Consider the following 18,734-nt stretch of genomic DNA (forward strand, 5'->3'; position numbering starts at 1 on the left):
CACAAAGAACAACATAGACATTGGGTAAATATGAAAAATCTTCTCACACTCCCAGGTCTGAATAATCCTTTGATCTGTTACTACAAAATGAAATAAAGCGTGATATGGATTATTGGAGCGTTAAAACGCAGATGTTGGAAATCTGAAAACAAAAGTAGGAAATGCTGGAAGAACCCAGTCGGTCAAGCAGCATCTGTGGAGAGAGAAATAGAATCAATGTTTCAAGTCAATGATCAGAAGGATTCTCTGTACTGTCTCTGGCCCTTTAATATTGAATTTATTAATATTCATCAGAAGGAAGGTATTTAAGGGGGGCATTCGTGGTCATAGGTTATAGGAGTTTACTTATGAGGAGTAAGTGACTACAGAACCAAAGTAATATCTAATTCACAATGTCAAATATGTTAAGTGAATTGTGAAAACTTGAATGAGGTATTTGCATGTGTGGGACAACAGTTCCTTCAGTTCCAGACTCTGCTGTAGCAAGTGGGCAGCAGTAACAAAATTGCGAAGAATGCAAAAAGCTTAATTTGTTATTTTTTTAATATAATTTTCACAATTATACAGATTTTTTATAAGCAAAGTCAGCGCTATGATCGTTGTAACAGGTTCATACATTATCAAATACATTTATCTAGCGGCCCCCTGTGTTTCCACATCAACTCTTCAAGGAGAGAGGAAACATCAGTCATCATGGACGACAGCATTCCATACACCTGTTGGAGGAGAAACATTGTGATTTTGTGCAAACTCAACTGTACACTTCTCAGTGAGGCTATTATTGGAAGTGAGGGGGAGAGAAGGGGGTGGGTGGGGGGAGGGAAGTAGAGATGGAGAGACTAGGAAGGAGCAAGGAAGATAGAAAGAGAGGAAGAAACAAAGTCATAGATATGAGGAAGAGGGAGAAAAGATAGGGAACAGGAGAGAGGGAGTCAAGAAACAGAGATGGGGAGGAGGGCGGTATGGGTATGGGCGCCACCTCCACATTATCCAGGACAAAATGTGTGCATGCAGATGCTTAAAAAAGTTCTCTAATGTCTGTGCTTGCCATTGCCGAGGGGAGAGTGAGAAGTGCTGAGATAGGCACACAGTGGGAGGCAGAGACGGGAAAGAGAAAGAGGCTATCTAACCAAAATTAAAATTACATTTCTATTATACTGCCTGCATTTACCATTTGCACTAACTTAATAAGATCAACTCCATGAAACAATCCATCATGTCATTGCCTTTGGGTCATGCAACAGAGAGTGCATGTTTTACAGTAAGCTATTTGCAACTCAGTCTAAAATAACTCCACACTAATATATGAATTGATTGGGTTTGAGATTCAAAAAACTGCAGAAGTTGACAATCTGAAAGAGGATCAGAACATGCTGGAAATACCCAGTAGGATGGGTAGCACCTACACAGAGAGAAATAGGCTTAACTTTCAAGTGAGAGGTCATTGGCCTGAAATGTTAACTCTATTTTCTGTTATAGAATCAAAGTCAACAGCACATAAACAGGCCCTTCAGCCCCCCATGCCCATGCCACATTTTTTGCCCATCACCATCAATCCCGTATTACAGTAGGTCCTTCTATGCCTTGTCTGTCCAAGTGACTCTGTAATGGTCTTTGATTCTATCACCTGCTCTGGCAGCTAGTTCTAGATATCAACCTAGCTTACCCAAATTACTCTTCCTAAAGTCCCCCATTCTAAGCGACGTCCTGACAAATCTCCTCTGCACTTGCTCCTACACCATCACATCCTTCTTCTAGAGCAGAGACTAGAATTGCGCACAATACTCCTGGTGCAGCAATGTTTGTAAAATTGCAAAATAATGCCTCATATGATATATTCTATGTCCACATAGAATGCTTAATCTGCTGGCTGCTTTCTGCAATTTCTGCTTTTGTTTGGGATCAATGGTCTGCTTTATGTGCTGAAAATTCCACAAAAATATAATTAAAATCCTCAATTACACAGATAATTATGCCCCAGTCATATTTTAATATCAGCATTTATAAGTTTGTAAATATTTATAATTTATATTTGAGCTTACAGCTCAGAGCTTACAGTTCAAGCAAGGCCAATGAATCAACATCTGCAGAGGCACAATGCAGATTGTAAGCATGAATTCCAGAATGAGTAGTTTCAGATTTGTGGTGCAAACTCTTCCAACACTGTTACCTGATCTGTAGTGAGTTTCAAGCATTTTCAGATTTTCAATATTGAAAGAGGATTTTCAGTTTCAGATTTTCAACACTGAGATGAATTACAATGTGGTTGACCATTTTTACTTTAACCCACTCTTTCTAAGCAAGACGTGTGGGGCTTGTTTCTACCTTATGAACGTGGGATATCGCTGTTTTTCTTCATCTTACAATAATTCTCCAGTGTGCGTTTTTTTGGAAAACATTCCCTCTGATGAAAGTTTCATAGACTTTAATGATTTAAAAAAAAAAGTCACAATCCTCCACTATAGTTGCTACAGACTGCCTTTAAGAAATTTTAAATATTCACAGTATCTAGCACCATGCGTGACCAATGAACAGCATAAGTAGTGCTGGATGCACAAATCAAATATTGAAGCCTGCTCATTGTACAAATTTACAGGATGTAACACATGTGGACATGTTTGGATTAATCCCATGTTCTGAACTGCAAGCTCATTTTTGGGATGGTTCTGTATCTTCCACATCACAAAAAGTCCTTCAGATTAAATAAGGTGATGGCAATATTTTTTTAAGCTAGGTGGATTAACATTTTGTGTTATCAAAAATGCTCTCTGTAGTGAATTCAGTACAAGCAAAACCCACACTTTTGCTAGTAGGAATAAATAATTCAATTTTCATGCATTAGACAATCTCATTTTTCATTAATACAGTGTTCTACACAACGTGCTGAATTATTGATTGGAGAAATTCAATATAGATATGGTCCATCAATTCCAGAAGCATTATTAATACTGAATATGTGTAAGAAGGATCGACAGATGCTGGTTTAAACCGAAGATAGACACAAAAAGCTGGAGTAACTCAGCGGGACAGGCAGCATTTCTGGAGAGAATGAATGGGTGACGTTTCGGGTCGAGACCCTTCTTCAGACTGGTAAGGGGATAAGGGAAACGAGAGATATAGACGGCGATGTAGAGAGATAAAGAACAATGAATGAAAGATATGGAAAAAGGTTACGATGATAAAGGACACAGGCCAGTTTGTTGGGTGAAAATGAGAAGCTAGTGCGACTTGGGTAGGGGAGGGATAGAGAGAGAGCGAATACCGGGGCTACCTGAAGTGAGAGAAATCAATATTCATACCAATGGGCTGTAGGCTGTCCAAGCAAAATATGAGATGCTGTTCCTCCAATTTGCATTTAGCCTCACTCTGACAATGGAGGAGACCAAGAACAGAAAGGTCTGTGCAGGAATGGGAAGGAAAATTAAAGTGTCCAGAAACCGGGAGATCAGGTTGGTTCACGTGGGCTGAGTGAAGGTGTTCCGCGAAATGATCGCCTAGTCTACGTTTGGTCTCGCCGATGTATAAGAGTCCACATCTTGAACAACGGATACAGTACATGAGGTTGGAGGTGGTGCAAGTGAACCTCTAACTGACCTGATAAGACTGCCGGGGTCCCTGGATAGGGTCGAGGGAGGAGGTATAGCGACAGTTGTTGCATCTTCTGCAGTTGCAGGGGAAGGTACCTGGGGAGGGGGTGGTTTGGGTGGGAAGGGATGAGTTAACCAGGAAGTTGCGGAGGGAACGGTCTCTGCGGAAGGCGGAAAGGGGTGGAGATGAAAAAATGTGACTAGTGGTGGGATCCCGTTGGAGGAGGCGGAAATTTCAGAGGATTGTGTTGTGTGCAACGGCTGATGGGGTGGAAGGTAAGGACTCGGGGGACTCTGTCTCTGTTGCGACTAAGGGGAGGGGGAGCAAGGGCAGAGCTGCGGGGTACCAAGGAGACATGAGTGAGGGCCTCATCTATGAAGGGAGAGGGGAACCCCCATTCCCTAAAGAATGAGGACATCTCGGATGTTCTAGTATGGAACACCTCATCTTGGGCGCAGATGCGCCGTAGACGGAGGAATTGGGAGTAGGGGGATAGTGTTTTTGCAGGAAGCAGGGTGGGAAGAAGTGTAGTTGAGATAGTTGTGGGAGTCAGTAGGTTTGCAATAGACTTAAGTCAATAGTCTATTTCTTGTGACGGAGACTGTGAGATCAAGAAAAAGGGGAGGTGTCAAACATGGTCCAAGTAAATTTGAGTGCAGGATGAAAATTGGTGGTGAAGTTCTTGAAGTCCATGAGTTCTACATGGGTGCAGGAGATAGCACCAATGCAGTCATCAATATATCAGAGATAGAGTTCGGGGAAAGGGCCAGTGTATGCCTGGAACAGCGATTGTTCAACGTACCCTACAAAGAGGCACGCATAGCTGGGGCCCATAGCTATGCCTTGGAGGAAGTGGGAGGAGGCAAAGAGGAAGTTGTTGAGGGTGAGGCGGAGTGTAGTGTTAGGAAAGGGAAATTGGATGGTTCTGCGGTCGAGGAAGAAACTTGGTCTAGCATTTCCAATGCACAGGAACACAAGAGGTTGCAGAGAGTGGTGGACAGCCAAGATCCCCACCATCTGGACCCAGCCTCTTCTCACTGCCACCATCGGGCAGGAAGTACAAAAGCCGGAGGTCCCACACCACCAGGTTCAGGAGCGGCTACATTCCTATAACTAGCAATGTTCTTGAACCATCCTGCACAATTTAGATCCTTCCTCGACAAACGGAACACTGTAGTCCACCTCTTGCACTACATGGGCTGTTTTTTATTCTAGTTGTATTTGACAGTAATGTCTTGATATTTTACATTCTTTTACAAATTCTAAGTGTAATTTATGTATGAATTGATTTGTTTGAGTCTATGTATCTGTTAATGCTGTGGCAAACAAGATTTTTCTTTGTACCTGTCAGCGTATATCAGTTCTTAAAGCACATTCTCATTATGTTCATTACTGTACTGAGTAAGATAGGGGAGACTGAATAAGAAAGGAAAGGAAATTCTTCATAAAATTGGATGTCCATGCTAGTAAAGATTGCCTGTCCCTAATTGCTCCTATGTTAAGTGCTTTGCTATGCCATTTCAGATGGTAGTTAAGGGTCATCATCAACATTATAATGGATTGGGATTCACACCTAAAATAGTCCGGGTGAGATGGAGGAATGAACTGTTTTTTTTTCAGAGGTGTGTGTGTGTGTGTGTGTTTGTGTGTGTGTGTGTGTCTGCGTGTCCGTGTGTGTGTCTGCGCGTGTCTGTGTCTCTGTGCACATCTGTGTCTGTGGGTGTGTGTGTGTCTGTGCTTGTGTGTGTGTGTGCGTGTGTGTGTGAGCGTGTGCACGTGTGGTGTGCGTATCTCCCCCCCCCGACTGCAGGTGCTGCCCTTCTTCTCGGTCTCCTGCACCGCACCTGTGTGAAACCTGTCTGCAGACTAAAGTGATCAAGCTGCGGCTTAAACAGCTCAACTTGAACCCATCCTTACCAATATCCACAAACTCAAACCTTCCAGTAGAGATCAATGAACATTTGCTGAGAGTGAGACAACTCAGTGATTATTTAACTTTTCATCTTGTGGCAACCATGGGAGCCAAGGTTAACTGAAGTGCCTCTAATTGCAACAAGAACTCTGCCTAAGCTAGAAGAAGTTTACTCAGGGAAGTGTATGGTCCTATTTTAGCCCATGATGCACAGTGTTATGGCACAGTTTTTATTGTTCCTTTTGTCCAATTTCATGAACATTTGTGTACAATCCAATGGAACGTAAAGCAAATAAAGGTGAAATCTAATTTCTAGTGAAATGCATTGTCTTCTCTTCATTGGATAACAGGGTCTCAACCCGAAACGTTGCCTATTTCCTTCGCTCCATTAGATGCTGCCTCACCCGCTGAGTTTATCCAGCATTTTAGTTTACCTCAGAAGATTCTTACCTCTGTGTACAGTTTCTCTCTATATATTCTGACTATGACAGGATCCATTTGAGTTGGGTCTTGCAGTAGATTTTCTTTGGAGTCTACTGTATGCTTGCTGCTCCTGGATGATATGGGACTAGTAGATTTCTTGTCATCTTTAGTCTTAGTTTTTTTGCCAGACTGGCGTTTCTGCAAAAATGATGGAATATGTTAGTAATGCCATACAGTTTCTGTACTGAAAACTGGGGCTCTCCTCTATCTATTGGAAACCCACAAACCTTTTTCCCCAAATGGTTCTGAAATTCAATAGTGAAATAGCTTGCCGCAAATTATGACAATTCAGAATGATCACTGTATTATTGTTGGCTGTCCAGGCAAATAGGACACCACATTATTTGTGTTGGGCATAAAGCAAGGATCTCTTCACTGAGCTGGTTGTTGCTTGGCATTTGTATGGTATAAATGCTACTTGTTGCTAAACAGATAATCCTTGAATATGGTCAAAGATAGGCTACGTTCAAGCATGGTCTGTATGCTTTTCCCGTTGAGAAAGTAAAGTAAACAATGAACTGGAGACAAGGTGACAATGAGCTTAGTGCTTAGGAATCATTAAAACATAGATATAGAGGAACACTGAAGATTCCCAGCGAACTTACAAAAGAACATTTAGAGAAGGAAGAACATTTTTGAGAAGAATGAGTGTGTCAGGTAGGTCTCGTGAATTTCAAAATAGATCATATAAAGGAGAAGCTATGGGGAGTGCTGCCTTCATATCTGTTAGGCCGAAATCAATCCAAACCAGACAGAATTTCAAAGCAGAAATACAACACTATGAGTTTAATATAGAAGGAAGAGTAACATCATAAACAATTATCATACCTCCTTCTCATCCTCCTTCCCTGCAGATTTGGCTGTTCTTTTCCCTTTTTTGTCAGCTCCTTTCTTATCGTCCTTTTTGGTTTGTTTCCTTAAATCTGCTTGCTCCACTGGTCAGGGACCGTGTCAGTTGTTTATGGAAAGGTGTTTCAATGAACAGGGAAGAAACAAGAAAACAAGTGAGTTGCACTGAATATCTTGCAAGCTCACATTTTTATGCCACACAAACCAGGGTCCAGCAATGCCAGCTTGATAATTCCAAAGGATGAGAATGTTTTTACTATCTGATTTATTGCTTGGCTTAATTTAGAAATTCACCACTAAGCAAAAAATATACGTGCTGGAAATCTGAAAAAAAAGCAAAATGTTCTAGATGTTAGACATAAAATTTATTGCAAAGTCGACAACTAAAACATTGACTCTCTCCACAGATGTTCTCCGACCTGCTGAGAATCTCCACAATTCTCTGATTGAAAAATGGCTGAGTATAGGAAACAGATGGTTAAGAAAAATAATTTTACATACTGGAGACTAATGTAAATGTAAATCCTTGGGGATCCTGGGAACTTCCAAAATTGCAAGAGTGATAAATTGAGCGGAGGATAGCGAGAGGCTTCAGGGAAATGTAGATAGCTGATGGCAGATGAAAATTCACGTTGAGAAATGTAGTGTAGGAAGAATGAAAAGATGCAATATAAACTGGAGAGCATAATTTTAAAATGGGCATATCTGTATATAGTTTGTTGAAAGTGGCAAGGGTTATTGAAGGAATGTTTAAAAAGTAAATGGGATCTTGGGCTTTATAAATGGATGCTTATGGTACGAGTCAAAAAGTCATGTTGAACATTTAATGACACTGGTTTCATCACAACTGGAGAATTGTGTTGCATTTTAGGAAAGAAAGCAGGGGTAAAGGATGAAAAAGAGATTTGTTAAAGTGATTTCAGGAATTAGAGCTTTAGTTATATGGATAGACCGGAGAATTCCATCGAACACAGGAGGTCATAAAAGCTTTCGAGCAGAGTGGGAGAAATAGGCATGGAGGGCAAGAAACAAGGGGCATGGTGTGAAGGTGACGGGAAACATGAGGAGAGCTATGGGGAAAGGGAAGGGACTATCTGGATTGTTCTTCCAGAGAGCTGGTGCAGAGTTGACAAGTCAATAAGACTCATTCCATGATTATTCCATTTAGAGATGGCAAAACCACCTTTTTACATACAACTTACAAGTCTAAGAAGCAAAGGGTAAAATGAATTATTTTTTATTCATTCCTCCCTCTCACCATCAATGATTCTTTATGCTTTGGATTTTTCAGCGGAGATGTGTGGGGCAAGCATTTTGCATTGTTTGGTGGGTGCCTGGAATGCGTGACATGCCAAAGAGTTGGTGATGGAAGCAGAAACGATAGTGGCTTTTAAGAAGCTCTATGACAAAGAGAATACATCCTATCTGGTTGAGGTAAGGGGACAGCTCCATATGTATGACACTGCCAATTATGGAATGCCAACTTCCCCGCTCTCCATGTCCACATGAGGTTGTTGTGCGTGGGCAGCGGGTCAGACAGAGATTGTGAATATCTAGCTGGGTGGAATGATTCATTCTGTTGTGCTGATGATAATCTCATGCCAGTTTTCTTGCAAATAAAAGGGTCATTGGGGAAATAAAAAAAGCTTTATGACTGTTATATCAACCCCTGGGACTGAATATAACTTTACTGACAGCCTGAAAGTCTGCTGTCTGATGGCTATGACACCTGCTTAGGAGAGTGTGTTCATAGTTTACTTCATTTGTGACACAAGACACTGCAGATGCTGAAACCTTGAACACAAAACAAGCTGCTGGAGGAACTCAGTAGGTTAAGAGCATTCATGGAGAGAAATGGACAGACAAGGGATCGGGAATCTTTTTTAGAATGGGAGACAGTTGGTAGGATGATGTGAGGGAAAGGGGTGGGGCAAATGAGTCAGGTGGGGGAAGAGGGTGGAGATAGTAATCAAAGTTGGAAACGGAGAAGAGAAAAAGATGCAAATGGTGGAATCTGATAAGATAAGAAAGTGTGGAGTGAAATGTAGAATCGGAGGGAGGGATAGTGGGAAGTAGGAGAGGGAGGGGAAGAAACATGGAGAACGAAGAGTAGGGAGGGATGGGTGATGAGTGGAGGTCCAGCTGACCTTGGTAGATGGAGCACAAGTGTTTGGCAAAGCGGTTGCCAAGTTTATGCTTGGTATTACCGAGGAGGCCACGTCAAGAGCACTGACTGAAATAGATGAGGTTGGGAGAGGTTAACGTAAACCCCTGTCTTACCTGTCATTTGAGATCCATATTAAATACATATTTATTTAAATAGCACAAAGTAAGAAAATTATAGAACTTCAGTGATAGGAATTAAAAGGATGAAATATGTTTCCAGGATAAGATAGGAAATGCATTGCACTTGTGTTCTACTTGACCTATGTAAGACCTAATTTTGTTTTTCTATTATTATTTCTTCAGATTTGATGTTAATTCATGCAATTTTTCATAAATATTCTTCACAAAATTATAATTTTTGATATCTATCAATATTCAATGAGTTTACAAAGTTCATACCTAATGAACTATAGGCATGTATATAATAGTGTATTTCAGGATATCCAAGTGCTCTATTACTAATGTCTTGATAATATCCTTATTAATAAACCAGGTAACTTTGGTGGTGATAATGATAATACTGATCCTAGAACAAAAAGGGTATAATTATTAAGAAAACATGGAATGATGACCTGATAGATATTCAGAATTGTAGAAATAGTGAAGGTATTTCTGCTTGTAATCAAGACACAAATGACAGAAACACACGATAATTACTAATAAATCCAACAATGCAGGGAAAACTTCCCTTCCCAGTGAATATGAAACTCACTATCAGAGAATGGTTGAAGCAGTGTGATATTTATAGGTGAGCTGGAATCGCAAATGATGGAGAATGAAATTATAAAATAAAGAGCAGCAGGATGCTGACATTCTTAAATACAAGGATGCTCCTAGCAGTTCAAACAGTCTGTTTCTATGCTCTAAATACTATGGACTTTTACAGTAACAATCACGATACCCTTAAAGGCACACTTGTCATGGTCCATAATAGTAAGATTAAACGAGAAGTTACCAGTTTGAAGTTTGATCTGTATTTTATGAGGAGTTACGATGAGGGATTACGTGAAGAGCCCGCTCAGCACGCATGCGCGGCATACTTCAAAGCAGCGGTATGGAATCACAGATGGACGCAGTTATTGAAGTAAACATAGTAAAGACAAGGAGACATCAGTTTATCAGTTTGACCCACATTATTGAGGGTGGGAGCGGATGGCACGTAATCCCTCATCGTAACTCCTCATAAAATACAGATCAAACTTCAAACTGGTAAGTTCTCGTTTAATCTTACTATTTTACTTCGGAGTCACCTGAGTGACTACGTGAAGACTTCAAAGCTCTGTGATTTCAAACCGTGTAACAGGTATTATTTCACGCACTGCCGAAGTCCTTGAGGGAGGAAGTGTGTTATCGTAATCAAACAATGAATCTGTTTGTAGAAAAACACAATGGTATTTTTTGACAATAACAACAAAGAAATTAAATTGCTCCCCTGGGTTTAAATTAAATATTTGCAGTCTGTAAAATCTTTTCTGCAAATAAAACAGGTTTTGCCAACGGCTTATTATAAAATTTCTGAACGGTCTTTCCCCCGACCATCCTGCTGTAGCCAGGATGTGGTCTATAGGCATGTCCATTCTTTTAGCCGTCGACGTGGATGCTGCCCTGGTGGAATGAGATTTGTACATGTTAGTGTTTATCCCAGCAGATTTTAGCACCTGCTTGAGCCATCTCACAATGGTTTGGCTCGTCACCCGACCATAAGGTTTTTTATGACTGACCCACAAGGCTTTTCATCTCCCTCGAATATTTTTGGTCGTGTCTATGTAGGATAGTAGGTGGGTCATGGCACATAACCGTGGTTCTGGCGGGTAAGCCCGGAATTCCACGACTGGATTAGGTGTTCCTGGTCTGCTCTGTTAGATCAGTCCCTGGATAACGACAGAGATCTGGTCTGGAGCTGTGAGCATGCTGTCCAGTCGCAATAGGTGTAGTGACTGGACCCTCTGTGCAGATACAAGTGCCATCAACATGAGTGTTTTGAGCATAAATTGTTCCAAGTTGAGGGATCTGGCTGGTGGCCATCCCCTGAGGTATGTCAGGACCACACTGACATCCCATATATGGGTGTACCTTGGTCTAGGGGGTTAGAGTTGTAAATACCCTTCATTAGTTTTACCACCAGCGGGTGGGATCCCATGGCCTGTTGTCCTGGAGCTGGTTTTAAATAGACAGGCAGGGCACTTCTAGCTGTGTTGATGGGTCTGTAGCTGAGTCCTTCATCGTGGTGAAGGTTCGCCAGGTCCCTGTATCCAAGCAGTACTTCACCCATTTTTTGATGCTGGACAAGTGCTGTTTTTTAGTGGATGTTCGGAGGGATGCTGACATGGTGTCGATGGTTTGTTCTGATAATCCCAGTCCCAGAAGTGGTTTGTGCAGAATCTGCAACCCAGGAGTTTGATTTTTTCATGGAACGGGTGGCTTGTGCCCGACACTGGGTGTTAATAACTCTGGGTCACTGGGGAATACCATCGGAGTCATGGAGTATTGGGAACCATGGCTGCGTAGGCCAGTCGGGTACTATCAAAATACCTGAATCAGAGTCTATTTGTATTGTGCGTAGTCTCCAACTGATGAGGCAGAAGGGAGGAAATGCATAGAAGAAGAATTTCCCCAATCCAGCGCGAACGCATCTACCGCTGCTGCCTCAGGGTCTGGTTCCCAAGCGACATACATAGGTACCTGGTGATTTAGCCTTGATGCAAATAAATCGATATCTGGCGTGCCATATTGCTTGATAACTTTTGCAAATTTTTGGGGGTTTAACATCCATTCAATGTTGTCATTAAATTTATGTGACCTGGTGTCTGCCAATGTATTTAGCTTACCTGGCAGGTAAGTTGCTGATAGCCAAATATGTCTTTCGACACACCATTGCCAAATTGTGTTGACCAACTTGTCGCATGATACCGATTTTATGCCGCCCATATGGTTAATGTAGGCCACCACCATAGTATTATCTATTTGTAACCGTACATGCAAGTGATGCATATTTGTGCATATGCTTTTAAACCATAAAAGTCACCCAACATCTCTAGATAATTAATGCCCAGTGTAAGTGGTAACGATGACTCTGGGTTAGTCCATCTACTACTTGTGCTGGATATAGAGTTAGTTGCTCCCCAGCCTTGAGCACTGGCATCTGTTTGGATAACTAACGTAGGGTTAGTGATGATAATAGGGCTGAAACTATGCCAAACGATTTTTGCCCACCACTGTAGTCCTGATATTGCTTCAGTGGGTAACTTTATGACACTTTATGTACCTTTGCTCTTTGTAAGTTTTGACAGTGCAAAGGTCTGAATCATTAAATTGTTGCATGATTGTGCCAATTTAACTGTTTTGTCTCTTGGCAATGTTACAGTCACGTAGACTGAATTAATTGTGAAGCCCAAGTAGTCCATGATTGTGGATGGCTTCAACTTAGATTTATCTGGATGTAAGACAATCCCAGGGTTTCGAATAACTGTTAGGTAGCTGATACAGCTAACATAGTCAATTCCATGGTCTTGCCTATTATTTAAGATATCATCAAGATATGCCATGACAATATGTTTTTGTCTTCTGAATATTGCCAGAGCTGGTTTTAGTATCTTGGTGAATAATCTTGGGCTGATGTGAACCCATTGGGTAATGCTTTAAACTGCCATAGCTGCCCCATCCAGGTAAATTTCAGGTATCTGCGATGATCCTTGTGAATGGTACTAAACAGTAAACATCTTTAAGATCAATGCTTGTCATGAAGTATCCATTGTAAATTAGTTGTTTGGCAGTAACAACCGTTTCCATTTTGAAATGTATATACTTAACAAACATATTTAGTGAAGTTAAGTCAATGATGATGCGACATCCACCATCTTTTTTGGGTTTAGTGACGAATATTTGATACGAATTCCAAGGGTTCATGTTTTCCCATGATACCCTTTGTAATTAGTCTCACCAGTTTAGCTTGTCCCTCTCGTTTCTTTAACGGAGAGGGAAAATACCCTCTGGGGTGAATGTTGAACGGGTGGCAATTTTTCTAGTATGAATTGTATTTTGTATCCACAAATGCAATTGAGTATATATTGATCACTCGTGATAGACTCCCGTGCTTCTTAAAACAGGTGTAATCTCCCCCCTGTTAGTATTAAGCCCCTATTTTCTATATGCTGGTAGGAACCAGACCCACCTACCTCCATGGTTATGGGTATTGTTCTGTTTCCTGCCGGTCCAACGAGTCTTGCACGTCATCTGACGTGGCGGTGATGTTGGGAGCTGGTGCATTTTCCATGGGGTCCGCTCTGGGCCCTGGTCTGAAGAAGACTTCCGGGGATAGAATGCGGACCCCGAGCTTTACACCAGTCCCATATGGTAGACGTCGACTGATGGACGCGATGGGGTACTGCTGCTTAGGAATTATTGTTTTTTTAAAGCCTCTTCCATATCCTTCATATGCTAATTTAGGATTTTATGGCAGGTTTTATGATTTGTTTACGAAGGTTGTGGTCATCTCCGTATTTGTCCACGGAACGAGCAAACGATGTGATGGCTGACGTCAGGAGCCTGAGGATCCGCTGCAGTTTTCTAAGGCCTTATTGACCACCTCTCCTGTAGGGGCCTGTTGGAAAGGTGGTTAATGCTGGCCGCTGGTTTGGCCTTTAACGGCCTCCTGCACGTGGGGTTGCCACGTAGCGATCCACCACACCTAGCAGCTCTTCCTGTTCCTGCACCCCTTGCATACTCCCGAGATCTTCAGCCATCGTCCCCTCTTCTTGACCAGCCCAGTTCTGGTCACCAAAGCTACCCTCGGGTAAGGAGGAAGCAATGGGCAGTGCACAAGGCACTGTGGAGGGAGTGCCTGAACTCCCCCTGCGAGAGCGCCCCTCACGAAGCGCGCCTCGCTGGAGCTCCTGCTCCAGGAGCCGCTCAGGCGGCTGTCTCTCCCCCGGGCAGGTGAAGAAACGTCCCCGTCCGACAAGTCGGAAGCCACCGGCCGGACGCCTCTTCCGTGGCTTCACTTCCAGCCCGCTGCTCAGGCGCTAGCGGGCTGGGCTCGGCACAGTGTCGTGGAATAGCGGAGCACCCGGTAAGCGGTCCTACCGCCTTGTTGCTGCCCCCCCCCCCCCCCCCAGATGGAACACTCCTCCGTGGAGTCGAGCAGGGAACAGGTTTTTTTCAGGCGGCTGTCTTTCCCCCCGTGCGGGTGGAGAGACGTCCCCGTCCGACAAGTCGGAAGCCACTGGCTGGACGCCTCTTCCGTGGCTTCACTTCCAGCCCGCTGCTCAGGCGCTAGCGGGCTGGGCTCGGCACGGTGTCGGGAAATAGCGGAGCGCCGGGTAAGCAGTCCTACCGCCTTGTTGCTGCCCCCCCCCACCCCAGATGGAACGCTCCTCCATGGAGTCGAGCGGGGGGACAGGTTTATCGAAGAGCCTTTCTTCTCTGCCTGAAAGCAGAAGGCTCCCTGTGAAAGAAACCCCGACCTCAGAGCTTACCTGACGGTCCGTTCTTTCACCTGTAGCGGGAGCGCCTGACTCACGATGTGCCGCTATTGCACGGCTGAACGTAATGCCGCGCATGCGTGCTGAGCGGGCTCTTCACGTAGTCATTCCCGTGACTCCGAAGTAAAATCTTCAATTGCTATTACTTCTTTCGGTAACGTGATTCTGGTCTTTTGCTGACAATTTTGTGTTGATGAGTCTCAATCTGGTTTTGGCATCTCCTCCATCCACCCCTTCCACTGGACACCCGGAACAGAAGGTCTATACTAAATAATATATTTTAATATTTCTACAACTTCCTACCTGCGCTATGGTTGCTACTTGCCAAACGTTTTAGGAGTAACGGAAACTCTCAACACTAGATGGAGCTAAATTATTAAAGGAGAGTAAGTGAAGAAACCATGGAAAACATGGATGACATTGTTTGGTCAGCTACACTGTCACTGGGATAATGTTAAGAAAACTTCCCAAATAAAAGAAATACATAGTATAGCAGCATAAGAAAAAATCCATCCAGACAATGTAGCACAAAGCAAAATTCAATTCAGCCAATCCAAAGCCCTTTTCATTGAATTAATCACCAGGGAAAGACTGAAAAGTCAACCTGTTATTGAAACTTGTCAGGTATTTTTTAAATATGGCATAAATATAGAAAGTGCCTGTTCTATGGAAATGCAGATGAGAAAAACATGTCTCTAGTTATATTTAAGCCTCATTACTTCAGTTTAATTTAGTTTAGAGATACAGCACAGAAACAGACCCATCAGCCCGCTGAGTCCGGACTAACCAGCGATCCCCGCACATTAACACTATCCTACACACACTAGGGACAATTTACACTTATATCAAGTCAATTAACCTACAAATCAGTACGTCTTTGGAGTGTGGGATGAAACCGAAGATCTCGGAGAAAACCCAGGTCACAGGAAGAATGTACAAACTCCATACAGACAGCACCCATAGTCGGGATCGAACCCAGGTTTCCGGTGCTGCAACTCTACCGCTGTGCCACTGTGCTGCCCACCCATTACTGTTGTTCTTGCATCCCCTGGGAATATAGTGGATCAACAATGGGTTTATTTCTACTTCACTGAACTTTTAAATTGCATGGTCCTGAATTTACCCAACCACCATCTCCACTGCATCAACTGCTTTACCTTTTTTGGTGAGTTTGTGCTGATAGGACAGGTTGAAATATCTTGTTTGGTGCCAACAACTGAATCTCTTATAAATTAAAGTACAGAGGACAAATTATCAGAATGTTTGATACTCTAAGATCTGACAATGTAAAACCATCAGACTTCACATAAATGCTAGAAAATCAAAGATATAGGACAAAGGGAAGTTTAGTGTCAGGTCACAGAGTGGTGATGGTTTACATATGCATTTGGAACTGTCAATAGGAACATTGTGCGTCTACCTGTGTTATTTCTCAAGGAACCAAATGGCTACATTCCAACAGTTAGTTAAGCAGATAGAATGCTGGTGAATGTTACTACATCTTGTGTGAGGAATACATGTTTAATTTGTTTTGTGTAGAAGGCACTTCAGATGCTGGTTTACACCGAAGATAGGCACAAAATGCTGGAGTAACTCAGCGGGACAGGCAGCATCTCAGGAGAGAAAGAATGGGTGACGTTTCAGGTCGAGACCCTTCTTCAGACTGAGAGTCAGAGGGGCAGGGAGTCTAGATACATGGAAGGGTAAGGTGTGAAATTGACAGATCAAAGCAGACGATGATAAGGACATGTAGAATGGTTTATTGTTAGCTGAGGGCAAGGTGACAAGGAGGCATTCAGACCGACAATTATTCAGACGGACAGTGAAACTAGTTGGAGAACTAGGGTGGGGGAAGAACGGAGAGAGAGGGAAAAGAAGGGTTACTGGAAGTTCAAGAAATCAATATTCATACTGCTGGGTTGTATGCCGGGTTTAATTATTTTAACTGATGTGTGTGTGTATCTGTAAGTGTGTGTTTTTGTATTCTAACCAGTCACTGATTGCACAAGAAAGTAGCATTTATTGTAACTTACATGTTTCTTCCACGTGTTCCAAGGTTTCAGTCTCCTTTTCAGGCAAGCCCAGTATTATCCCTTTGCCGCATAGAGTAACTAACCAGCCCATCCAGTGCTTCTACCCAAAGCTGATAACTGTCACAAAAGAAATATGGAGAAACTGTTTCTTTGCAATAGACTTATCAGACAGCAACTTACTCACATGTATAACAAATGTTTTAATATGTTATGAATGGAGTTGAGCAATGTATAATCATCAGCAAACATCCCCACTTTAAATCTAATGACGGTAAGAAACACAAGGCAAATGGATTGAGTTTGTGGAAAGGGAGGAACTATTTCTGTTGTTAAGAAATTTAGAACAGTGTTAAGTTGTCTCATAATGAGAACCAGTCCATTTTGGGAGATTTCAGGAACATTTTCAAGATTGAAATCAAGACCTTTGCCAAATGGTAATCGCAAAGATATGTGGTAAGGGTGGCAGGTTGCAGTTTAGAGGACCTGAATTAATAAAGTTTGCTCAAGGGTCCAAATGGCCTGCAGTTTATGTCCATGGCTACACATATTGTGGAGTAACAAAATTCTAACCAGTATTAGGAAAAGTGTGGAACATTGAGATAACTGGTGCTAATCACTCGAACCTTGGTTCACATTGATATGCAGTGGGCGGTTATGATCTTTAAAGGTGGTGAAAGTAGATTCAGAAATACTAAACAACAGAATCTGATACATTTTTGAAGGACAATACTCTGCAAGATGAGGGTAAAGGGAATGGGACTAATTTGATTTTTTTCAATGATCCAAATGAGGGGGACATGGTGGGGCAGCAGTTGCTGCTTTACAGTGCCAGAGACCCGGATTCGATCCTGACTACAGATGGTGTCTGTACGGAGTTTGTACGTTCTTCCCGTGACCTTGTGGGTTTTCCATGGGTGCTCCATTTTTTCCCACATTCCAAAGATGTACAGGTTTGTAGGTTAATTGGGATCAGTAAACATTTTATATTGTCCCTCGTGTGTCGGATAGTGCTAGTGTACAGGGATCGCTGGTCGGCGCAGACTCAATGGCCAAAGGGTCTGTTTCCATGCTGTATCTCTAAACTAAACTAAGAGGTATAATGAATCATGTGTGATTCTACTTTGGTGCTGGGGACTCCAACCAAAATGAATTGGTCCCTGCGCTAAATGTCAAAATCACACATTTGTTGTCAAATTAATCTGATACATTTTTGAAGGACAATACTCTGCAAGATGAGGGTAAAGGGAATGGACTAATGAAATGATCCAAATTTGAACTGGCATTCAGATGGTCTGTACATACCAAATGGGGGGGACATGGTGGGGGCAGCAGCACTAACCCGGATTCGATCCTGACTACAGATGGGTGTCTGACGGAGTTTGTACGGGGTCTGTAACAGTCTGAAGGGATAGGACAGTATTTTGATAGGGCAAGGATGAAAGTAATAACATTGTCATCATGTGTGATTCTACTTTGGTGCTGGGGACTCCAACCAAAATGAATTGGTCCCTGCGCTAAATGTCAAAATCACACATTTGTTGTCAAATTAAATTTGAACTGGCATGTTGCAACTAACTGACTGATGAACGGGGTCTGTAACAGTCTGAAGGGATAGGACAGTATTTGATAGGGCAAGGATGAAAGTAATAACATTGTCATCATGGCTGGAAATTTTTTATTATGAAGAGAAACTGGCTGGACAAGGATTGCTTTCCTTGGAATAAAGCAAGCTGGAGACGATTTAATAAATGTAAATAAATTTGAAAGTCTGAGACAAGATGAATAAGCAGTGTAGGTTTGTAGGTTAACTGGCCTCTGTAAATTGCCCAAGTGTGTAGGGAATGGGAGAGTGGGATAGCATAGAACCAGTGAACGTGTGAACGATGGTCAGTGTGGACTCAAAGGGCTGAAGGGCCTGTTTCCATGCGATATCTCTAAACTAAACGATTTTAAACTAAATTATACTAAAGACATCTTTCCCCTGGCAGGTCAAGTAAAATCAAGCCTGATTTCTTAAGGCTTCATCAGGGAAATCATGCTTGACTAATCTTCTGGAATTTTTTGAGGATGTAACAAGTAGAATGGATAAGGGAGAGCTAGTGGATGTGATGTATCTGGACTTTCAAAAAGCCATTGACAAGGTCCCACACAAGAGATTAGTGTGCAAAATTACAGCACATGGTATTGGGGGTAAGGTATTGACATGGATAGAGAACTGGTTGG

General features: G+C 42.4%; 1 protein-coding gene across 1 annotated transcript in view; it reads right to left on the reverse strand.

The window, feature by feature from the left end:
- Positions 1-525: 525 nt before the first annotated feature.
- Positions 526-18,734, reverse strand: part of mycbpap (mycbp associated protein) — a 72,983-nt gene continuing 54,774 nt past the window's right edge. Inside the window, 5 exon segments of the mRNA XM_055653896.1 lie at positions 526-716; positions 5,951-6,121; positions 6,812-6,918; positions 16,512-16,566; positions 16,568-16,628. Of these exon segments, the coding sequence (XP_055509871.1) occupies positions 621-716; positions 5,951-6,121; positions 6,812-6,918; positions 16,512-16,566; positions 16,568-16,628 (490 nt within the window). The 3' untranslated portion in view covers positions 526-620.

This window comes from Leucoraja erinacea, chromosome 23 (genome assembly GCF_028641065.1).
Source record: "Leucoraja erinacea ecotype New England chromosome 23, Leri_hhj_1, whole genome shotgun sequence".
Taxonomy (NCBI): domain Eukaryota; kingdom Metazoa; phylum Chordata; class Chondrichthyes; order Rajiformes; family Rajidae; genus Leucoraja; species Leucoraja erinaceus.